At 44.5% G+C, this 25,500-nt stretch overlaps 1 protein-coding gene across 2 annotated transcripts in view; it reads right to left on the bottom strand.

Annotated features, from left to right (window-relative positions):
- Window positions 1-25,500, bottom strand: part of NSG2 (neuronal vesicle trafficking associated 2) — a 56,274-nt gene that overhangs the window by 18,906 nt on the left and 11,868 nt on the right. For both annotated transcript variants that reach the window (XM_033139972.1, XM_033139973.1), the window contains exon 3: window positions 2,158-2,277. In XM_033139972.1, coding sequence (XP_032995863.1) covers window positions 2,158-2,277 — 120 coding nt within the window. The remainder of the gene's footprint in view (window positions 1-2,157; window positions 2,278-25,500) is intronic.

The following is a 25,500-nucleotide window of genomic DNA, read 5'->3' as shown; positions in this document are numbered from 1 at the left end:
ATTGTCACTCCTGTTTCAGTCAATGGGATGATGACTCATTTGGCCTAGAAAATATCTATAGAGCCAAATCATACACCAATTTAGAGAAGATGAAGGCATGGCCTCTGTGTATGTATAAGCGTTTCATATTTTACTGTAATATTACAGGAAGGTGAAAATGAAATTTCTAGTACATTGCTCACTGGAGGGCCATTTGAGAGAGCATCCACCCAAGAAACAGAAAATATGATGATCACATTTGTAATGTCTCTACGACTATATCTATCTATCCATCGCCAAAAGCTGAGTTAATAAAACTTAAGCATTTTACTCTTTTCCTTCCCGCTACAAAAACACAAATGCAAGATGATTTCATCAGCTCTAGATAATAGATATGCACATAACCAGAGGGAGGTATATTTAATAGCTTGCCTAAAATATGCACTGGATTCAGTACAGGAGAAGTACAGAAGGCAATAAAATATAATCTATTATCTCAGCTCATTTTGGTCAGGAAATAATACCGCAAAGTTAATATGGTGCATGTGAGCCTTATGAAAAACAGGCAGGAGAAGCTTACAACCTTATCTGCTGGCAGTTGCTATGATGGGCGATTAATAAGTGACACTGAGAGGCATGGAATAGAAATCATATGGACTATGGAGACAGGAAAGGGCTTGGAAATGAAACTGTCAGGTTGAGGAGGGAAAAGAGTTGATTCCACCACTGCACTCACAAAAAAGCAAAGGGAGAACTCCTTTCTGTAGTCAAACTGATGCTTCATTGATCTCAGCAGCAGTGCAGGGGAGGTGGAATGCAGGGAAGTGCAATTCCAGCGTGGTCCCCCCCCCCCCAGAGCAGGAATTATGACATCATCTGCAGGAGCACCAGGGTAATTGGGGGACCTTCCTTGCTCTGGCACAGCTTTACAGTTTTACTACTGATTATGGCATAGAGGAAGTCAGAGAAGTCTGCTTACCTCTTTAAAGCTACCAACAGCATTGCAGGCTGCCACTGGCCGCCCCAAACACTGGCCCAGCAGAGGAAGGTGGTGTAGAGGCTTCTCTTGGCTGACAGGGGTCAAAAACGGGCTTCTTTGCCAGCCAGGAGAATTGATCCTAACCACCTGCCAAATTGGCCAATGGCAGGCAGCTTCTGGGGCAGGCGCTCCTCAGGGGGCGGGGCCAACTGAGCCTGGAGGCTTCAATTGGTTTTGATCCCTGACCATTTAAAAATGCCCACCCCAACCTTCACACACAGTTTCCTCATTGGATCACCCACCCACATGCTCTGAAAAGCATCTGTAAGATTGACATTAGAGCTAGTGTCTGGCTCTTTCACAAAATAATTACATTCTGGGAATGCATTGTGGAAGCCAAGTACCTTTCGCTTTCCATGTTTGGGAAGGGCTGCAAAATCAGACATCTTGGACCAGCACTGAGGGCCACATGTCATATTATGTTGGAGTTCTGGGACTGGATCTTGCAATGTTAACGCTAGTTGTAGTCCACAAAGACTTATGTCATCACGAATGCGCTAGTCTTTAATGTGCCACAAGATCCTTGCTTGCTTCCAATGTCAGTTTGGTCTTCAAAAAACAGCCAAAGGGAGGGGCAATCTGGATCAGGGTTGCAGTGCAGGGGTAGAAGGGTCCATTCTCCTCTCCCCTGCCACACACAATACATTTTTGTGCTCCTATTCTCCCCCTTCTGTGACTAGCAGCAGCTGGAGGGAACTAGCAACTGGGGCCACAGTATGTGGAGGGGGGAGGGCTAAGCCCCTTTCCCCCATGCCATGACCGATCCAATCTCCTTCCCACCCCACAGCTGCTTTTGTGCATCTGTGGTCCCTGCCTAGGTCTTGGAGTATGGGCTGAAGGCTGATAACTTGAAGCTGAAGCTAAGGAAGAACAAGTCTGGAAGAGTGGCCATCTGAGAACCCTCCATGTCACTATCTTGGGTTCCACAACAGAAGTAAAGTGGGATATAAATGTAAGAAAATAAAAATAGATCCAAAGAACAAAATTGTGTTCAGAATTCTAATCCCATGACCCCAACATAATGCACTATGGGACCAAGTTGTGCTATTTTAAAACCAGAATCAAGGCAGCTGTCATCTATTAATTATTCCATGGTAATTAGCACTGTATATAGCCAGTTATCAATTAGCATTTCTTACCTTTAATCTTTCTGTTACACCATCAGTGAAACTGACTGTGAATTCAGCAATTTTGGGCACTCTGAGTTTTCCTTTGTTCTTCTGGTCTGGTTGATATTCTGTTCTCGTTTTCACAATCACCTAGGAGCAAATGTTGACACCTTAAGCTTTCAGAACAAAGCAAGCACGGTTTTGTTGGCATAAATGTTACTTTCCCGCAAGCCCTCTCCTCAGATAACCTCATGTATACTGCAGTCATCATAATTTTTATTTCTAAAAAGCAAGGAGGAGGAGGTCAACTAAGTGCATCATTAAAACCTCACAATTCTGAAAGATGGAGTTTTTGTTTTAAGTGCAAGAGCATCCTGCATGTGGTAGGATCTGCTTAGGCAGGCTTCCTCAAACTCGGCCCTCCAGATGTTTTTGGCTTACAACTCCCATGATCCCTAGCAAGCAGGACCAGTGGTCAGGGATGATGGGAATTGTAGTCTCAAAACATCTGGAGGGCCAAGGTTGAGGAAGCCTGTTGCTTAGGACTCAACGGAAGCCTGCTTCTCCTCTCCCCCAGATAGCTATGCAGAAACAGCATGCCAGGGCAATTTGGGGCATGGGAGATCTGGGTGCCCCACACTCTTGATGTTGTTCAAGTTACTTTTGACCCAGATTGTGGCATTAGACTTGCAAACGCTTGGCAATGCTAACAAGCATCATTCCAACTGACTCTTTCCATCTACCTGCTCTCAAAAACCTATCTTCCTGAAGCTCACTGGGTGACCATGGAACAGTTACTGTATCTCAGTGCATCCAACCTCACAAGGTTGTTATGAAGACAAAGTGAAGAGGGGAGAATCATCTATGCCACCTTCTTCTCTTTAGAAGAAAGGTGGGGTGCAAATGTAGTAATAATCTGTAATCTCCAGCTTTGTCTTCGTAATAAACCGCATCCTATCGTATATTTTTCATTTACTGCTCTGCCCTTTGTGGATATTTTAGCAATCTGATCCTGAACAGCGCTGCTAATTTGCAGTCTGATTAAGGTTGGAAGCAAACGTTACAAGGAGCTACTGATGGAGATGGTGGCCTCTTTGCTGAGTCCCCTTCTTCCCCTCCATAACATGTAGTGCAACTAAACCATATCCTGGCCTCTTTGCACTGTTTCTTTCCTGCCTCCATAGAGACCAGAGGTGCAGAAATTCATAGATGAAAGATGTCAGAGAACAGAGATCTTCCATTTGAAGCCTTAAGGCTCCATATAGATCAGAGGTGGGGAACGGCAGGCTTGGGGAGCAGGTGCGGCCCTCCATACCTTTCTGTCAGGCCCTCAGAATTCTTCTGAGGATGCACCTCCTCTCCACAGGCAACAGCCTTCCCTGCTTCATACCCCAAGTATTTTTGCCTGGTTGGAGCATGTCACTGAACTTGCTTGTCTATATGGAAGATAGAGATGGGTATATGAGAGTGTGGTGAAACTACCGGTAGTTTAATGTTCAAAGGTAAATTTGCATGTTTCACTCATCTTGCTTTTGCCTCTAGCCCTTCCTATCACTGGCATGTGACTTTTGAAAGTCTGTCCAGAAGGGAATGTGGTCCTCAGGTTCAAAAAGCTTCCTCATCCCTGATATAGATCTTTCTTCCTCTGCTCTTGTTTAAAACTAATCTGGGCCCTGTCTGCCATATTCCTTGACTCCCCATGCTGGTCATTTTGGTTCACATGTAGAATACACACGTGCTTCCCAGGTCTTCACTGTGTTTTGTATTGCATTTTAATTTCAGTGGTTCACCTTAGGAGCCCATTTTTAGCTGAAAGGGAAAATAAAATAAAATATATTTGAGAGGATAAAGTCTCTCTCTCTCTCTCTCTCTCTTTTGCAGCAGTGAACACCACTGTGTGAATAACTAAGCAAGTATTTAGATTTTCATGCAGGATTTGTGTTCTAGATTTACATGGTGTTGTTCATTAAGAACCCCCCTCAGCAGCATGGCTGGCTACTTACTTTCACCTCGTTCCAAACACCTGAATCATTTTAAAACCCACGTGCCGTAAAATCTCTTATCGTCAGTAGCCCACCCTTCTCACCTACAACTGAGAACTCACAGGAGTGACTGTTGATCCTTTTCGTTTTTCTGGAAAAGGAGCTCTTAGAGTGAGCACTGATAAGGAGTGAACCACTAGGACTTATCAACAAGGAAGTCATTTTCAATGTTTCACCTTGCCAAGAGAGAGATAGCGAAAGGGGGAGAGGGGGAGACAGAGAAGTAAGTATGCTGAGAGATTTAAGTAGGATGAACTGACAGAAATCTCCTGTCAAATTTTGTAACTTGCCCTGTGATTCTTTGATGAAAGGTGGCCTATAATTTAAAAAATCATCAATCAATAATTCTCCCCTTGCCCTGCCCCTTCGTAACAAGTCTCCCTCCTGCCACTCTGAAGTTATTTGCTTTTTAATTGACAGTGCAATCCTATGCCCGGCTACTCAGATGTAGGCCCCATTCTGTATTGATCCATGAAATTCTAACAGTAACACTTTGAACTCGGTCTGGCAGCAAGTGGGCACACCTCTGAGCAGAGCTCAGGATCTCACTCGTTCTGCGCTAACAGCAGCATCCAGATCAGATGTCAGAAGGCATGCAAAATGACAGTGAAAAGCGACAAACAAAGGTTTGCACATTCATCTGTTGGTTTTGTCAGGGGCCAGGAGTCAGATTCCTCTTTGGGTGAAGAAGCTGGAGACTCTGAACCAAAAGCAGAAAGCCATGCAGAGCCAGCCCTAGAAGCACAGATTCTGCACAAATATGGGAGTTCTGTGTTTCCTGAGCAAAGCCTGAGCCCTTCCCTACTTTGTATTGCCTTAGTTTCCCTGGTATCCAGTCAGAATCTCACCCTGTTCACAGCCTGATTTCTGCCTTGCATTGCCACAAAGCAGGACTGATCTGCTGCTTTGTTGTTATTTTTTTAAGAAACTTTTTTTAGAAGTAAAAAAAAAAAGAACATTAAAAAAAATGTCCCAGAGACTGGGAGAGGTTTTATTAAGTTCTGTGTCCTTTGGGACAGCAAATCCAAAGCATATTTTTTCCTCCAAGAGCTGGGCTGGAGGCAGGGAGCAGAAAGACCCCCAAGTAGTTAGACAAACCAGAGGGTGGGGCTGGATGTTTATGCTGTCTGGTGGCAGCCTACTGACATTCTTTTAAAAGGGACCTCTTCTTCACGAAGAGAGTCTGCCAGTAAGAAAAAGCCTCTACCGCCACCAATCCATCACAGACTCCAAGCCTTCATATACTGAGCAGCTACTCATGTGGATCCTGACAACTTGCATCACTTTAGTAGTAACTATCCAGTACTGGCTGATTCTCATTTGTCTAGTCAGCCCCTGGCCTTTGACTTTAGCGTTCTGAATTAGCATGCTAATCCTGACTCCAGCATGCATCAGATTGACCCTGAATACACAGGTTGCCTTATATGTGTTGCTGACATGCTTTCGACTTCATTTCCCCTAGCTTACATGAAGCTGTTCCCAGTACTGTAGATCAGACAGCCATATACTTGAAACCAGCTGTAACATAGTTAAGTGTCTTCCATATGAACCACAGGCCCTAAAATACTGCTGCAGAAACGTAATTGGCATGTTGCCACTTGCTAACAAACATAATGGCGGAGGATCCAAATATCTGAAGGAACAACCCTGTCTCGCTTCTAACATCAGCAGGGAATACCTTGTTGAGAGCACCACCACACTCTGTGGTTTGACAGGTAGCGCAGCGTGAGAGGAGCTTTATCCTTTATTAAGAACGATTTGACAAAACAAGAGGATTTCACACTGCTCGTTACATGTGGAAATTATTTGTGCAGAATCTGCACCTGAAAACGCCCCCCCCCCAACAAAAAAAACCCACAGATGGCCAAAATATATAGAGAGCTTTTGAAATACCATTAAGATCTCTGAGCTCTGCAGTCATGCCTGCTGGTTATGCCAGCTGTAAAGGCACCAAGCGGTGTTCACATCCCTCTCTCACGCTTTGTTCCTTGCTGCAGTGTCCTCTGTTCCTAGCTGGGCCCTAAGGCAGCGTTCCATTTGTTTTCTCCATGCCCTTTGTGCAGCCCGGACCATTAATTATAAAAGTGTCCCATTAGCACCTGCTAAGTAATGTTCTTTAGAAAATGCATCTGTTTTCTATTTATAAACCAATCAGGCATATCACCCAGGCCCTTGCAGCTCTGCAGCATGTGGATGTACATTTCCCACTATCTCATCATGAAATGAAATGCAGAAACTCTGCCAGAGCATCCATTTTCCTCCTGCAGTGTCTGACTTCTTTCCAGGTTTAATCCCCTTGTCTCCCTTTAATCTTTTACTCCCTTGTTTAATTTATATCTGGTTTGTAGATGACCTATTGGAATCGATATAGGACTTCCCTCTCATACTCAAGGACACCAAGCATCTATTAATGTACTTTGGAAATCAAGGAGATACAAGATGTACTAAGGCTGCAATCCTACGCACACTTACCTGGGAATGCGTCACACTGGGACTGAATTTTGCACACATTGCAAGTATGTTCAGAGAGCATATAGCCAGCGAATAATTTCTCAAGAAGGAGTTGCCAGCTTGAAAGCTTGCCTTTGACTTCGAAAGGCAGACCCCATGTGTAGATTGTTGAACAGTGAGGGGGATGCATTTGCACATGTTTAGATGAACTTTTGTTTTATAGACTGCCGTTCAACTCACGGCCTTTAATTAATGCTTCAACTTCCAAAAAATGTTTCATTACCATTTGCACACTTTCTACCATTTAGCACACTGGTGTGGACCTCCAGCTCATGAGTTATTTGGCCTGCCAGGCTGACATCATATATTATGTTAAGTCTGAGAAATGTCAAGAAGTAGTAGCTATGGAGATTAATACAGTGGTACCTCGGGTTAAGTAGTTAATTCGTTCCGGAGGTCCGTTCTTAACCTGAAGGGTACTTAACCTGAAGCACCACTTTAGCTAATGGGACCTCCTGTTGCTGCTGCGCCGCCAGAGCACGATTTCTGTTCTTAAGCGGAGTTCTTAACCTGAAGCGTACTTAACCCGAGGTACCACTGTACTTCTTTTGCATCAAGAAGTCACATTTTTATCAAATTGAAATATCAGCATCTTTTTCTGAATTCAAACTAGTGTTGAAAAGGGTCTTCTGACAGTGTGTCATCTGACATCAGATGACTGATAACCACTATACTGTAATGTCAGATGCTGTGCCCACCAGTCCAAAGGGTCGCTCAGGATCCCGCCTGCCAGCCAAATCCATTCCACAACCCAGATTCACTGTAATTTACATGAGAGCACAAGGAACTTGCCTCACCCCGGACCTGTAGGTGTGCTGCATGCTCATATAATCCTTATAATAAAAGTGCCTAAACAGAATTTAATTATTTAACTTTCCTTCCATTCTGTTACATTTGGTCTCCATTAAAACTCCTCTACACTACTGTATATTGGTATTTAGCATGCCATCCTTGCTACCATTATAACCCACAATGTTTTCTGTTGTGAGCAGGTTTATATAGATTCAACTTCCAGCAGCTGCCAGCTTACCTATATCCAATTCCCATCAATGAACAGACATGGCAGTCCATCTCACACAGTTAATTTTCCTACAATATGCAAACAGTTTGGAGCCTTCCTCAAGTATACACTCCTATGGGGGGTGGGAAAGCAATATAAACCAGAAGCACATGTATGGAGTTGTACCTGATCTTAAAGGTGTTCTCGTGATGGGGAATAAATGCTGCCAGTGGAATTCTGTTCTTGAGGGATTATGAGCTATCATCAGTCTTTTGAACCTTCCAAAACTAGTTTCATGAACCTCATATTCATCAGTAAAGAAATATCATGTAAGAACATTTAATAGTATCCTGTTACCACCATCAAACCATCATTGAAGAAGAAGAAGAAGAAGAAGAAGAAGAAGAAGAAGAAGAAGAAGAAGAAGAAGAATTTTTTACCTTTAAGCCTTGAATTATTTGTGAGCAGGGCATCTAAAACACCACCTTTAATGAGAACCTGTCTGATACCTGAAATTTGCTTCAGAAGTCCTCCTCATGGCACTTGCACCATGTGGAAACTGGGAAGAGGGGCTTCTCTGTGATGGCACCTTACCTACAGAATACCATTCCCTCAACCAATTGTGGAAGCCCTGACACTTTTAGCTTGTTGCCTTCATAAAAACCTCTTTGTTCTCCAAGGCTCTTAGCAGGCTCATTGTTTTTTTACAAATTATTTTACTGCTGCTCCTATAGATTTTACTGCTCTCTGCTCCTCTGCTTTTTAAGATCTTAATGAGTTTTATTCACTGTAGTTTATTTTTTTTCTGTCTGCTATTTGTATCATACCGTGCTAATTTACTGCTTTTGACACACTGTGACTATTTTTTTTATAGAAAATGGACTAGAAAGGTTTTAAGTTAAATAAATAAATGCAGCTACTGTTCTCTCTTATTAGACCTGATTTCTCAAAGCCCATATATCATGTACACACATACATTTGCAGAATCAAATTATTTTCAAATCTCTCACTCAGAACTTAATTAAGCATTCCAGAAGAATTCCCTTTAAGGAAACCAAATGTAATAAATCTCAGAGTGTTGTATTTCCCCCTCCCTCTTTCATTCAAACTGTTCATCATCCCACCGTTAGTCCTGGGGGCGGGAGAGGTGTTAATATGACACTTGATGATGCCTGATGGATTCCAATGGCTCTGTTCCTGACAGTCAGTAGTTCATCTGTAACCAGCATGAGCACGCCAAATTGCAACCTGGAGATCCTCTTATGTCCCACTCTGTTCATCCACCACCCATTTTGTCTTCCCACTTCCCAAACTTGATCCAGCAGCCAATACTTCCATTTCTCCTCCCTAGGGAAAGGCCGTAGCTCAGCGTTAAAGCATCTGCTTTGCCTGCAGGAGGGGCCCGGTTTAGTCCCCAGCATCTCCAGGTATGGCTGCCTGAAACCCTGGAGAGCCACTGCTAGTCAGTGTGGGCATGTGCTCCATGTGTTTTAATCTGTTTTTAGCTTGCTTGTAATCATTATTTGAATGTTTTGAGTAGCTGTTTTCACCGATAATTTTATTCTTTTATTCTTTTTGTAAACTGCTTTTGTAAACTACGATCAAGTGGTATATACATTTATGAAATAAATAAAAATAGGCAACTCTGCAGTAGATGGAGCTGTGGTCTGACTCAGTGTAAGGCAGCTTCCTAAGTCCCTATGTTCTTCCGATCTCACAGCAGGTGCCCCTCCAGAGACAGAGCCCAATGGTTAGATGATAATGTTGTATGTGCTCGCTCTACTGATTCCCTTTAGATACTGCCCAGGCTATTCAAACAAGGCAAAAACAATTAACACCTGCCCAAAATCCTTGAACCAGAAGGGTAGAACTTAGAATGCTCCCTGAAAGAACCTAATAAAAATGAAGTTATGAATAGCCAGGTAGAAACTGAAGCTAACGTGCACACAAGGAACCACAAAATATAAGGAATTGTTTCAGCATGAGACTTGAAGGAGAGAACCTCACCTATGATGGTAGTGTTTTTATTATGAACTTAGGCTACGGAGTGCTCCAGCTCACAGGAGGAGAAGTCATGGGTGTTACAACAGAAGCAGGATCAGGGTAGGACAAATGTGCTGGGCTTCCTCTTCGTATGTTCCTAGTGTGACATCTGAAGCTGGGCAGGAGATCCCACAAGACACATTGCACCAGATGCTGAAGAACATGTGTGGGTCCCTGCTGCTGAGTAACACTTGGAATGTTTGCTAAATCCCCTTTACAGAACCATGGGGTAGGTAAAAAGAACAAGGACATGCCATTCACAAAAATAAACTTGGGTTGACCTAGATTTAAAAGCAGACCAGGCTAAATTAAGGACTATTATCTAATAGGCTTTCTGCTCCTCTTTGAAGGTAAGAACATTAATGACTTCTGCTATAACCTCTCCAAGAAGGTTCTACGGTGACTAATATGACTCGCAGAATGAGACAGTAATACTTCATATCAAAGCAGATCGTTGTTTCCTTTTTACCTGCAAGGAATGGAGACTGAGATAGTGACTTGTCTATAATCACCAAGAGGTCTGCAGCTCAGCCTGATTTCAATACTCACTGAGCCAAACTAGTTTCAAAATCATGGTCGTTCATAAGGTTTAAATGGCACATTCACATCACTTGACTCCAACTCTAGATCTTACTTCCCTGTTGACTCAGTTAAAGGCCTCAGTACTGTGTGTGATGTTCAAAAAGGAGTCCCGCATTCTTGCATGTCTCCCATATACTTTGCAGGATTCCCTCAGAGCTAGTTTGTGTCCTACCTGCAGGCCAATCTCCACTAACACCTGAGCCCCTGCTAACTAGCTGATGGTGATGAGATCCAAAGGTATGTACATCAATCTCATTCTGAAGCTGCACTCCTCTGCCTTCCCCATCAACAATTCCAGAGGGTCTAGCAAGTCTCACTCCACCCTGGATCCCTTACAGGCAACCTCTCCTTTCTCCTTTTCACAATTTGCTAAATTATACCTACTTCATGGTCTCAGAACTATGGATTGTATGCAACATGGTGCTCTAAGAACGTTCCACCATGCAAGGATTTCTCCTTTGTGTTTTTGATTACATTAAGGGCCCCTCCAGATGTTCTTTTTATTGTGCATTATCATTTGTGCTCGTGATGCTATCAGGGTGGCTGTATGCAATCACACTTTCAATGCCATTTGTACCTGCAAAAACTTCAGGGTGGTTATATGGCTTCAGCTTCCATTGAGGTGTGCCCCTTGGTTTCCTGCTAAAATCCCATAACTGTTTATGCTACAACTGTTCCAGTGCTCTTTAGAGTCCCACTTTTACTGTACCATAGCATAAGAACACCTCTGCAAGGTGCCAGAATGTATCTGCTTCTAACCCATTCCAACATGCTTTCTGATGATGCCAGATACTGGCATCCCTGGAGAGGGGGATAGAGGTAGGAGAGGCACTGTGACTAGGACCACAACGTATTACTTCGTACACCCACAATAGAACAGCAGTCTGGAGCAGGGGGTGGTTAAGAGTGTTTGGCTCAGATTTGGGCTCAGAATAAAATAAACTATTTTCCAGCTTTGTGGAGGGGTGATATTTGAGTTTTCTGAGCTCAGTTCTGACGGGGGGGGGGGGTTGCCCTACGACTAGCAGCAGATCACCAGCTTTGTAGGAATGAGCTCAATTGCATGGCAAGGCCCTGAACCCTCCCCCTATGTTGGAATAAAGACACTTGACATGAATATTTTAGGTTAATGGGCTTAAAAAGGCCATAACTTTATTGGTTACAGAATGTGAGTGGTATTGGCTTAGGCATTGGAACCAAACTGACTATATCTGACTCCTGCCCACCTGCAGGAAGTCTCAGAAGGGTTAACCACCAGTAGGAGGAGCCCCGTCGATGCAAACCAACTCAAACCAGAAAAAGGGAGTGAGTTCCTGCCCACGGGCTGCTTTAAATGCTGCACGCCATGCCCCCTGCCCAACCGAATTGGTCGGCCTAGGATGCGGCACGTGTGGGGGGGATGACTATGATGCAGGGGCTAGCCACACCCCCACGCACAGGGAGGGATCGTGTCCAAACCACAACTCCATTTCCCCAGGGAAAGGAAATGGCTTTCCTGTATTCTCCACTTGAAAGCTCTAAGCTAGCAGGGCTGGGAAAGAGCTCTGAGGCCTTGGAGAAGGCTCCCAATTAAAAAGCAACAGTACTAATCTAGGACCAATGAACTAGGTCAAAACAAGGATGCTCCTTTGATGGAAACCCGAACAAGTGAAAGAAAATAGGAGATCTTTAAAAGGAATTACAATAACTTGCTTTCCATGTTGAAGAATAAGAAGACTCAGCACTCTGACTTGCAATTATTCAGAATCCTTCCATCACTTGAGGAAATCCAGGATCATTTATGCTTGCATTTAAAACTCTTCCTTTCCTTCTTTGCCCAGGATAGAGCGTTAACATTTAACAGAGCTGGGCATCGTGAATGCTCCTAAATTATTCATTTCAGGAAAGGATATGTAGCCCTGATGTAATTCTCGCTTTGCCGCCAAGGAGTATATAATATGTTGTAGGTCAGGTGGTGCAAAAAAAGTGCAGATCATGAAATTTTAAAATACTGCTCCTCGGGATTATTAATAATAGAAAGTCTCGCTCGCTGCAGGAGTCCCGGGGATTGGCAAGACTGATAAATAAAACACATTGTTCCTGCCAAGGAGATTGATTGCTTCCAGGTTCAGGAATGGCCTGTGCACTCTTCCAAAGCTCACGGTCGGGGCATTCCCCGAGCAAGAATGAGAAAAGCAAAGTAAGGGTTTTCATACGTTTTGTTGGTGAATTCTGACTCATCTAACTCTATATTCAAAGCTCATGTTGCTTTCGAAAAGGGCTGCACGTTTCTATTGTTCTCCATCTGCAATCCCTGTGGCAAGGACAGTCATTGTGGCCAAACTGGACTCTAGGTTTTAATGTGCCCAGCTTGGGGGTGGCGAGGGAGAGGTCACCTGAATTTCACCTTCAGAATCCCACAGAAGGATGTCAAGAGACAGCCTACATAACTTTTCCCTCAAGGTTGCAATCCTACACACAAACTTTCCTGAAGAAAAGCTCTGCTGAGCACAGGGGGGATTACTTCTGAGAAAGCATGTATAGGATTGCACCAGTCTTTTAGATACGTAAGTTTAGTTTCGCCCTGAAGCTTGCATTTATTATTTATTCATCTGTGGCATTTATATAAGCCATCCAACGGCATTGTTCTCTGGGCAGCTCAGAAGCATAAAATAGTAAAATGCTGTATGAAAATGCAATGTCCTTTCTCTTTGCCTCCATCTCCATCTCCACCCCCATCTCGCCTTCATCTTTACTCTCCTCCTGCTTGCTGGCTCCTTCCCCTCTGCTTTCAAACATGCTTCTGTCTTCCTCCTTCTGGAATAAAAAAAAACAGACTCTCTCTGCTGCCGCCATACTGTCCCCATCTTTACCACTTTGGGCTGAAAAAAAGTACACAAACAAACCAACGTCATCTTTCATTTCACCTTTAAATCCTTCATACATCCTATCCGTAACCATGGCCATCATATATTATCTTCCAACGCACACCTTGACCCTCTTCTGCCTAGTTTTTGCCATTCTCACTTGCTAGTTGTTTCCAGTGACTTTTGTCTTATCAAACTGAGTGGCTTCTCCTTATGTTCTCAAATGTATCAGTCTTCCTCTTCATATGTTCCTAGTATGACATCTGAAGGTGAAACTCCTGCATCTCCTATCCAATGTGAGTGCAACTCATACCACATGGGAAACGCATGAGGTCCCACGTAACATACTGCACCAGAAGCTCAAGGAGCAGGAAATGTGGATCCCTGATTCTGAGTAACATTTCAAAGTTCTGAGAATATTTCACAGGGTATGCAAAGAAATTTCTAGAGATTTCTTTTTAGATAGTCTATCAATGTCACCAGTTGAATAAGGTCAAAACAGGACTTATGGTTTTCCTCAACCAATCCCTTCTCTATGAATAAGACAGTCATCTATCTACCATTTGAGTCAAACAACCTGAGATTCATCAATGAAGGACCTCCCACTTTCCTTCACCTGTGTCCATTCAGTGACCAAATTTGTAGTTTCAAGCATCTCCAATAGCTACACTTCTCTTTTACTGTTGGTCAATAAAGCCTGTGTCCAATCTGTGGTTGCCCACCAAACCTCCTGGGGTATCTTCCTAATTGTCCATCCCTCCTGCCAAATATCTCTACTCCAGTTTGGTTCAGAAAGTCACTATTATGCTTTTTTCCTCCAGTTACTATGACCATGACATTCTGCTCCTAAAGTATTTTCACTGTCTTTTTGTAACACTTGATATGAAAGTTTGAGTCCTATAGCATTCCCCTTCTCAAGCCCTTGCTATGGGCTGAACTATACATTCAAGAGTGTCACACAGTACTGCCCCTCTGGAGACTACATCACTTCACACAGTGTGTTTGAAATGCTTTCCTACATCAAGCTGTTCTTGCCTGTAGAAAGACTTGACCCTTGGCATGTGAGCTTTTCACAGGCAGTATGTTTTTGTAAGAAGAGAGCATTCAAATTTATAGTAGTGGACTATCTGCAGTCTGAATCAGCATTGTGGGTGAGCTCTGCATCCCTTTCCCCACTTCTCTTTACACCCCTTCTCTCAGGCCAGCCCTATCATTAGACAGAGTGAGACAGGCATCTCAAGCAACCAATATGGGGTGTCATGAAAGAGCAGCAAATAATGTTGTTGTTGTTGCTATTTTATTTTTATTGTCAGGAAGTATGAGTGGTACTTGTTGGATGCCCGGATATCTTGGCAGGCACTGGGTACTAGGTATCCAAACTGGGGGGGGGGGGCTTTTCCACTTCAGGCAACCCTCTGCTCTCAATGTCATTTCTCCGATCCCCCGAGTCTCCATGCCATGTGCCAGGCTGCACTTTCTCTGCCTAGAACAGCCTCTTCTTCTCTCTCCATCAGGCTTGATCTCTTTTGCTCACTCTCCTTTTTCTCTTCCATGTTCCTTCTCTAGAAACCCGCTTCTCTAACAACAAATCCCTGCTTGGATTATCCTAGCCTCATCTTGCCTGCCTTCTCATTCCCATGTGATGCTCCCTGACCTTGATCTCTCCTTCAGTCTTCTCCATCCAATGCAGATGTGCTTACTAGGCAGAGACAGTGGCCATTTCCATGTTATGAAGAGCCCATCAATGCTTGGTGCTATGTTGACATCTAAAATATCTATGTGACACTACTTTATCAATCTCTGCAGAGAAGCTGCCACTCCCTAGCTTTCATCCCTTCCATTTCTCATACTGGAGTAATTCTCTTTCCCACCCCAAAAATAAAATAATTCAAAGCCCTTTTATTAACACATTTCCTCAGCGGCAGGAAGCAACGGGAGTTTCTTATCCCTCTGATAATGCATGATGTCTGGAAAAACTGAGTGTATGCTGAACGCTTCACAACGCCCAGTCCCACATGGAACTCATGAAGGGGTGATTACCAAACAACAACAACAAAAAGCCTTATGATGGGAGAAAATTGGGTCCATGAATCAATCCTCCATCTGAGCCAGAGCCAGATTTATTGAGGCACACAGCACAAACATCCCCTGACCAACATGCCCTCATGGATTCACGTACATGCTCAGCTTACATAGGAAGCAGCGTTCTAGTGACTTGGTCTGTTGGTCCATCCAGATCTGAACAGTTGACTGGCAGCAGCTCTCTGGAGTTTCAGAAAAGGCTTTTTTTCCCCAGCCCTACCCAGAGATGCTGAGGATTGAACCAAGGACCTTCTGCCTGCAAGGCAAGTGCTCTACCACTGAGCTACAACTCTTCCCAAGAACAGCTATCATTATATGTAAATTTAAAAGGCAATCTATTTACTTGCACAGCTCATCTTTATGAACCACATACGTTTTTTAAAAGTAAACCCATCAGGACTGGTGATGGGAAGATGGACTGACGTTTTGAACAACAGTGGAACGGTCTCCCTTGGGAGGTTGTGGACTCTCCTTCCTTGGAGGTTTGTAAGCAGAGGCTGGATGGCCCTCTGTCATGGATGCTTCAGTCAAGATTCCTGCATTGCAGGGGGCTGGACTGGATGACCCTCAGGGTCCCTTCCAACTCTACAATTCTACAATTCTATGAAGGCAAACTGAAAACTTTGGCTCCAAACAATATATAGAAATCAGCAAAAACAAAAGCAAACACAGACTGAGAGAACCAGTGTGGATGGGAAAGGGTGAATTAAGCTTTCCACCACAAACCAAAAGGATAACACAACAAAATAGCTTTTTGTGGGGTTTTTTTTTTGGGGGGGGGGTTCTATTGGACAAAAAATGAACTGTTCCTGCCAGTAAGAAAAATACTGTTATCAGAACACATTATCAGAAATGCATCCCCTCTGAGATAGGGGAAGTAATACTATTTCATGATGTTATATGTTTGCTATCTCTTAAGCCAAGCATTGACAATCCACAAAACACTGAAAAGCTCATATAATATACAACTTTGATCTAACCATGAGGTAAAAGGTTATTTTGACACATGACTAATTGCACCTGAATATGTACTGACACATGACTAATTGCATCTGAATATGTACTGGGGGGTATGGACGCAGGTGGCACTGTGGGTTAAACCACAGAACCTAGGGCTTGCCAATCAGAAGGTTGGCGGTTCGAATCCCTGGGATGGGGTGAGCTCCCATTGCTCGGTCCCTGCTCCTGCCAACCTAGCAATTCGAAAGCACGAAGTGCAAGTAGATAAATAAGTACTGCTCCAGCGGGAAGGTAAACAGCATTTCCGTGCACTGCTCTGGTTCACCGGAAGTGGCTTAGTCATGCTGGCCACATGACCCGGAAGCTGTACGCCGGCTCCCTCGGCCAATAAAGCGAAATGAGCGCCGCAACCCCAGAGTCATCCACGACTGGACCTAACAGTCAGGGGTCCCTTTACCTTTAGGTACTGGGGGACTATGGTTTCAAAAGGCACATCCCACTGAAAGTTAAGCATTCTGGCCCAATGCACAATCAGATGTATGTTATGATGCACAGCTCGTTCACACCCACAGATCATAACGCAAGATGTGGCAGTCAGTCAGGTGCTTGCTCCACACATGGATCTCCTTGGCAGGATGGAGGCATCATTTTGTCCTCTCTGTTGCCAGAGACAGGGAAGTGTCTTCCTAACTATAAGCATGATCCAGCAAATTTTCAACAGGAGAAACTTAAGCACACACTCAAGTATCCATTGCTCATGGCCCATGACTGCAGTGTGCAACTGAGCTACACACCAAGAAGTTCAGTTTAAAATGAAAGTAGTTAATTGACAGAGACTGAACTGCACACAAGCCTACAACCAATAACAATTGGCTAGTGCCTACAGAAGCTGCAGTCTTAACTGCTGGAGGAGGCTTATTTCAGAAAAAGACGACTCATTATTTTCCAGTCACTGCATCTTCAGGTCTAGCAGGGTTTGCCTCATTGCAGGGGGTGGGACAAGCCACATGTCCCCGAATTATCATGAACTGCAGAAGCCTCAGAATAATCCAACCCTTTGGGCATGGGAAACGAATTATATTACAGCAGCACTAGAAAGAGCCCGTGGACATATAGAAATTCCTTATAAGCAGCTTAGTATTGCAGCAAATAGAAGTGAGATCTAATATGTGACTTCAGATACTGTGGTATTCTTTGGTCCTAATTCCATGCTGCTTTTTTAAACTGTGTAAACTCTCTATTAAGTAGAATGCTATGTGTCTGCTGCATCTGGTTTTTGATGAAGAAGCAAAGAATCATAGAGTTGGAATGTCGGAATACGTTTCACGGATCCGCCATGGATTCATAATTATTTGGTTATTTTATAAGTTTTTCGAGGTCTACTTTTGGTATAATTGCGCGTAAAAGCGAAAGTGAAAGCATGAATGAATAGTGTGGTTCACTTATGAGATTAATCCGCCTTTATTTTGTAGATCCGGTCATGTTCAAAGTTGTTAATGAGCGTTAAACTTGCTTCCCGCCTTTTTGGAGGGCAGCAACAGTGATTTTATTGGTTAAAGTACTAATGATGATGTCACGTTTGTTCCCTAATAAAAGGCAGAGGCACCCCGCCTAGGCACGAGACCGCACGTTCTTTTAGAGGAGTTCGTTCATGTTCTTTTAGTTGGGTTTTAGTTGAAGTCAAGTTTAGTTTAAGGGACTAGGAGCGGGCTGGATGGGTTGGATGGGTTTTTCTTTAGTTAGAGTTAGATCGCGGAAGATCATTCGGTTTTAGTTTTAGTTAGGTTTTCTTTTAGGTTAGCCTAGGGTTAGGCCCGCGGAAGATATTTCGGTTTTAGTTTATTTAGTTAGCCTCGCGGAAGATTGGGCGCGCAGGGTCTTTAAGCTTAGGGGAACTTAGCTTAGGGGACGAGCCTATGCGGGTTCTGCCGAAGCCACTAAAGATACAACCGGTGTCTGTCTTCCTTTGGGGTTAAAGGGGGGAGTAAAGTAAAATTTTAATTTCTTTAATTTGGTCCGCCTATTCAGAGTCAGGGTATATATTTATTTTCACGAGGCAACTGTTCATTAAAGAAGGCAATTAGGAACTCACACTTCATCGGAGTCGTCAATTGGCTTACTCATCATCCTTCAGACTGTGAGGCTTGGCCGGCGACCGTGCTCAAAAGCACGCGGAACGCTGGCCGCTTTCCCCGCAACTGGTACCTCGTGCATAACCAGTCTAAGGCCGTGCACGAGGAGCTCCAGCAACCAAACCCCGACAAGTGGTGCCCCGTGTGAGGCAAAGCGTAGTCAAAAATCGCTTCCACGAAGACTCCGGTTAAAGGCAACATATCGGAAGTGGCTCGGAAACAGACATTGAGAGGTGAGGTATAACGGCCCGGTTTATCCAGGATTTCGCTGCAGTAGCGCGAATCCACCGCTTGCCCAAAGTAGTGTAAATAGAAGTCGCGCGCGTATATTTTGCCCCAAGGGGTCCCCGGGTAGAGCGGCAAGGAGTTTAGTGTAAGCCTACGGGCAGAGTAAGGTCTTCCCTAAAGCCTACGGGTGGGAAGGGTTCTGGCAAAAGCCTACGGGTGCCAGGGTCTGGCAAAAGCCTACGGGTGCCAGGGTTTTCGGTCAAAGCCTACGGGTAGGGCCGGTGTCTCCCGAAAAAGCCTACGGGTGGGAGGGAAAGGTTTTCTGGCTAAAGCCTACGGGTGCCAGGTTTTTCGGTCAAAGCCTACGGGTAGGGCCGGTAGCCCCTAGTAGAAGCCCACGGGTGGGGGCGGAGGTTTTCTGGCTAAAGCCTACGGGTGCCAGGTTTTTCGGTTAAAGCCTACGGGTAGAACCGGTGTCCCCTAGTAGAAGCCTACGGGTGGGGGAGGAAAAGTTTTGGAAAAGTGTTTAAAAAATGGGCTCCTCACTCTCAACTGCTCAAGTAAAATTTTGTGAAGATTTATTGTACCTTTTGAAAAGAAATGGTCACCCTGTCTCTGAATCAGAAGTAGAGCTTTTAGTTAAAACCATTGGGGAAATTTGTCCCTGGGTCCCTAAGGAGGGAACGAAAGATTTAGCCTCATGGGAAAGGATCGGGTTAGAATTTATGGCCAACCCGAAAATCGGAATTCCTGTACAATTAGTATGGAGCAAAGTAAGAAACTGCTTTCAACAAATCGCTCCAAGAAATGTTTTGCTTAATGGAACAGTGAATTTAGGAAATACTGCTTTTAATAGTGCCCCTGTGCTGCCGCTTGCGGTTGTGCCATTTTCGGCCCCCTCGCAGCAGCCAGTTCAGGCCCCGTTGTCGTACACGCACTCGCCCTTGTCCAATTTGTCGTTGCCAGATTCATTGCCGCCTGTGCCGGTGCAGCAGACGCCGTCGGCCTTTCAAGCCCCGCCGCGGACTGCCCCACCGCCAGTCGCTCAGCAGTCATCGCAGGCCTTTTACCAGCCAGCGATTTCAAGCCAGCAGCGGCCGCGGACCTCGCTCCAAGCAGCGGTCCCGCTTCCTCCATCGCAAGCCGCGCTTTTGCCAGCGATCCAGCAGCAGCAGCAGCAAGCAGCCTTTTTGCCAGCAAACCCTGCTGCCCTGCAGGCCGCGCTCAAGCCAGCAGCTCCAGTTTTGCAGCAAGCTGATTTCCAATCAACAGCAATCCAAGCTTCAATGCAAGCAGCACAACAGCAATTTACCAACCCTTCAGCACCTCCAATGCCAATGCAGATTCCAAGACAAGAGCAAAGCCAAACAATGATGATCCAGATGCCAGGACTTGCAGTACAGAGCCAACAACCTTATGCTCCAACTTCAAGTCAGCCATCTTGTCTTCATCCAACTTCAAGTCAGCCATCTTGTCTTCATAGTCAGCCATCTTCAAGGCATCCAGATGTCAAAGACTCTTTAGCACCATCTAGTGGCTCATCATTTGGAAAGCATCAAGAAGATTTAAACTCACTGATGCCACCTACAGATCCAACAGCAATGCAGCCCATCTGCAGAACCCAAGCTTTGGAAGCAGCTTTGGGACAAATAGACTTTAGTGCTGATCCAATGCACATCTTTCCAGTGATTCGTGCTAATGGAGGACAACCTGCAAGATATCAAGCCATTCCTTTTGAAACACTACGTGAACTGCGAAAAGCCATACGCGAAAATGGACTTCAAGCTCCTTATACTAGAAGTTTACTTGAAGGACTGTCCACTAGTAGACTTCTGCCATCTGATTGGAAGTTGATACTTCGCACCTTCCTGTCGCCTACAGATGCTCTTCTGTGCCTGCAAGAGTGGAAAGAAGTAGCAGCCAGACGTGCAACGCCACTTGCCACAGAAGATATGCTCACAGGATCAGGACATTACTCCAATCTCAATCAACAGCTAGCCATACCTGATGCTGCACTTGTCACCATAGCAGACATTGTAGTCAAAGCTTGGCGCAGACTACCCAATCGCACAGATGCTAGCTCAGTATCAGGATTCGCTGCAGTTAGGCAAGGTCCAAAAGAACCTTATGGGGACTTCGTGGATCGCCTGATTGTTGCAGTGGAACGCCAGATAGAAGATCGTCATGCCAGAAACATGCTGACAAAACAACTTGCCTTTGAAAATGCCAATGATGACTGCAAGAATGCCCTAACAGCAGTTGCAGCTCGTCCAGATGCCACATTGACTGAGATGCTACGCGTCTGCCAGAATGTCGGTACCCACTCCTACAAAGCACAGCTCTTGGCAGCTGCGGTACAGATGCCACGTCAAGACAGCTCTACGCCAGTCAAGAAGTGCTATGGGTGTGGAGGCGATGAGCATTTCCGGTCGCAGTGCACAACAACGCCAAGGCCTTCTGCCAAGCCGCCAGAGAGATGTCCCATCTGTCAGAAAGGATTTCATTGGGCGAATGATTGTCGCTTGAATCCACAAAACACATCACCTACCTCATCTCCAGTTCAGGGAAACGGTTCTGCGGGCCGCGCCCCGGCCCCGGTAAAACAATAGGGTGCAAATTCAAGAACATCATGAAGGTCAACCATCCCAGAAAGGTGAACAACGCTACTCCTTATCCAGGTCATCAGGAAAAAAGAGTGATCCAGAGAGATATCCACTCTTCAGATGTCCAGAGAAAAGATGTGACCTCATCAAGCATTCAGGTTCCAGAGGTTTCATCATCTGCCTTACCTATTCAAAGGGTTCCAGTAGAGAACACAGCATTCAGTTCACCTTCTGCTGACCGCCCTTCAGTTCCTGCTGATGTTGATCCTGCTTCACAGCAAGCAATCACAGTCAAGCCTCTGATCGCAGAATTGCCTTCAACGTTGAGAAGACATCCTACTGAGATCAATCTCGCAACTCCTGAGCTTTATTCATCTTCAAATCAAGGTCAATCTGTCATTGAAGGACATTTGCCCTTGATGAAACAGCAGTGTTCAAGTTGCAACCCAGCTGATGATCACTTTCCATGTGGCCAAAGAATGCAAGTGGGTGGGCCAGCTCCCTCTTGTGGAAGCTTAAGCATCACTCCAGTTAACAATGTCCACACCTTTGTGTCACCTCCAGCTTTTAAGCTCAGCCAGCCACAACCAAACAACTATCAGGAACAACAACTTCTACTGCCTCGTGTCAAAGAAGAAGTTCCATCCTGCCAGTTTGATGCACAATTGCCTGAATGCCAGCAGATTCAACAGCATCAGCAACTTTTACCAACAGAGGAACCTCAAGTTTGCCAACTCAACGCCAAGCAGCTTCAGAGTTGCCAACTTCAGCAGTGCAAAAAACCCGAAGCCAAAAAGATATCTTCAAACACTGCCAACGAAGAACAAGAAGAATCTTCTGTCCCAGGTATACCACTCTTCTTAACAGAGGACTGTTACTTTTCAAATCCATGGTTTGCTCAGCAATTGCCAACATCCATTCGTGGTCCATTCCCAGACACCTCAATTTGCCTTATCCTGCCTAGGATGGATCGCCTCCCTGCCACAGTCACACTGACTGCAGGCCTAGTTCGAATCACAGATTCATCGCAGTTGCTGATTCCAGGATTTTCAACTGTTCCTTGTGTCCTAACAAAAGGTTTGGAAATTGCCAGACTCTATTTGCTTACTTCTACGCCTACAGCTCCTGTAGACTCTTTGCCTCCTCAGACAGCAATGGCGCTAATCAAGATTACAGAAGAACGCCCTCATCTCGTCTTAGAAATGGGTGGACGAAAGATCAAGGGTCTTCTTGATACAGGCGCAGATGTCACAGTGATCGCCAGAAAGGATTGGCCTGACCAGTGGGCAACGACTGTCACCCAGGAAGTCTTCGGAGTCGGAGGTTTCGAACCCGCCCACCAGAGCGTGCATCCGATTACCTTCCAGTCAGACTCAGGCTCCATGGTGCAGCTCCGTCCACTTGTTATGGATGTGCCTATCACCCTTTGGGGTAGAGACTTATTGTCTAAAGCAAGAACTGTTGTCCATACACATTTTTGATGTGGGCCTTTGCATCAGCGCCAGTACATGCTCTTCCACTCACATGGAAGGAAGGACCCCCTGTATGGGTCGACCAATGGGCGCTGACGTCAGAAAAGCTCGCTGCAGCAGAGGCCCTAATCAAAGAGCTGCTACACCGGAATCACATGCAACTCTTTACTCTCCATCAGTACCTCATGGATAAAGCTCCACAGTCATTAACCTTAGAGCGTTCCCTTGATAGTCTTAAAACTGTCCTTTGCAGAAAGCCTATTGCAAAGTTCTCCTGGAGAATTTCACTGCTTGGTAAGGTGAATTCTCCTGTCTACAAGTTCTGTTCAGCAGCATCTTCAAGCACTCTCACGCCGTTGAAACTTTCCTTTGTCTCAGTGATCCAATCGCCAACCATGGGACGTTCCTTGCTATGTTCCGTGCTGTCTTTCGCATGGGCATTCTGTTGGCTGGTTTTGAATGGTACTCACCGTGCCTACAGATTGCTGCCATCACTTCTTGCAGCATACCTGTTTCCAACCAAAACCGCAAACCCTTTTCACCTGCTTTCTGTTGCTCTCTACCTGGTTGCAAATATGCTCCGCATCTCCCCAGGTATTCTTCTGGAGTATCTTTTCCTGCATCAACCAAAAACTCTACTACAGGCTCTTCAGGCGGTTCCTCCTTGTGCTCAGAAGTACTGTCTTCCGCAAGGAACTCTTCACCTGAAGGTCAAGTCATGTAACCCTGCGTGGTACTTGCCAGCCTGCATCTTCAACGACAACCCCTTGTTGCTTAATCTTCTCAGCGGAGGACTGTCCCTACTTCTGCGGAAAGAACCCCTATTTCCCACACCTGTTTGTGTGCTCAACTCCATTCTTCACTCAAGAAACACGCTGGTCAAACTTTGCGTGAAATCCGATGCTCCCTTTTCATCGCAAGCCGTGATTTCCAACTCTGGTTGTTAGCTACTCGCTAACTTCTCAACTTCGTGTCAAATGCAGTAATTCTCCAAAAGTGCTCAACAAACAGCACCAGTTGAGTTCTGGGCAGTTTGCCTTACCCTCCTACTGCCTATGCCTTTTGTTTGCCTCTGGGCAGCCCCTTGGTTCCTGGCTGCCTAGATTTGTTCCAGTTATTCTCATACCTGCATTCACTAGCAGATCACCTTGATTTGCTTGCTTAACCTCCTTTCTTCTACAGGTATCGTTGTTTCTTCAGAACTCGATGTTTCAGTACTTTCCTGAGCTCCATGAACTTTTCCTGAGTTCCAGGACTATTTCTTCTACATGGTCATGTGTAGTCGGAGAAGAAGACGACCGGCAACTCATTCATCGTCTTCATCCTCCTCTCCAACACCATTTTGCAGTTCTAAACCTGTCTTGTACTTGTAAAAATTGCATATTTACCCTTGTATGCTTCTTGAAATATCCGCCTCGCATATTACATGTGTTTTCCATATAGCTTGGTAATTAATGATATGGATGTTTATATATGCAAAGCTTTTCTGAAATGGTTTCCATTTAGAGCGTCACAATTTTGATGATATGGAAATGTTTATGTAAGGTCAAAGCATCATCTTTGTGCAGTTCTAGTCATAGACATATTTATACATATATGTTTTATTTCAATAATCCTAAATCTCCACGTTGTGCTTACAAAAGTTGTAGTTTAAAATGTGGTAACACTTATATGCCTTATTTGAAATATTTCCTTTGGTCAAAGAATTGGTCATTCTCGGATTTGTTCAAGATATATATGTCAAGTCTGGTGGCGTCCTACCCTTTTGGTACCCCTATTTACTTTAAAGATTCCCCCTCTATATGCTACCTTTTGGCAGTAAACCAGGTTCCCAGCTTTTCCCTTCACCTTGTTTCCTGCTGCTAATGGGAGACCCTTATGTAGCTGGTTTAATTCCAATTTTGTTTCGCTGGAAACCCTTGCGTAGATGGTTTAAATCCTCATCCTGGCTGGGACACCTTTATGTAGGTAGCTTAAATCCCCTCTTGTGGCGAAAACCACTTGTACATAGGTGGCTTAAATCCCCTCTCTGGAATCGGACCCTAGTTCCCCGTTACCTGTGGTCGCTGTGGTAAGTCCAGAATCTGTCTTCCTGAAAGTTCCCTCGATTCTGTAGCCTCAGTGCCACACACCTTTTATGTTTCCTTATCCATTTTTCCTCAGTTTTCCAAATAAAAAATTAAAAAAAATGGGGGAGGGGTCTGGGTAGGCCATGTAGCCCCAGCTCTAGTTATACTTTAATTTTGGGTCCCGGATCGGGACCTCTCTTATGTTTGGGCAGTCGTTATCCGTTATTTTTAATTTTGGACCTGTATCAGGTCCTTTCTTGTGTTTGGGGAGTAATTTGTTGTTTTACGCTGCACGCGAAAGTATATACGCTTATGAGGTGATTTGTTGTGTTACATTATTTATATATGCCTAAAAGGTTTACAGTGTATCGGATCGATCACTTTTTATGTTTGGCTAGTGGTTTGTTATTTTCATGATTTTATTGCTACATTATTGTACAAGTATTTTCTCCTATGAAAAGGATGGATGTTGATGGTGTTGCTAGTGTTTATATCACAGTCTTGATGTGGACACTGTCAGCACTGTTGACGCTTTGCCTTTTCATGTCAAGGTTTATATCGAAGCAAATGGTAATGTTTATGTCAGATAAATGCTTATGATATCTCTAACCTTCTTTTTTTATATAACTAAATCAAAAATAATTTAATTTAAAACAAAAAAAAGAAAGATGATATGTCGGAATACGTTTCACGGATCCGCCATGGATTCATAATTATTTGGTTATTTTATAAGTTTTTCGAGGTCTACTTTTGGTATAATTGCGCGTAAAAGCGAAAGTGAAAGCATGAATGAATAGTGTGGT

Source organism: Lacerta agilis, chromosome 2, assembly GCF_009819535.1.
Source record: "Lacerta agilis isolate rLacAgi1 chromosome 2, rLacAgi1.pri, whole genome shotgun sequence".
Classification (NCBI taxonomy): Eukaryota; Metazoa; Chordata; class Lepidosauria; order Squamata; family Lacertidae; genus Lacerta; species Lacerta agilis.
Note: the sequence above shows the minus strand (reverse complement) of the source record. Positions and strands in the feature narration are given on the sequence as shown.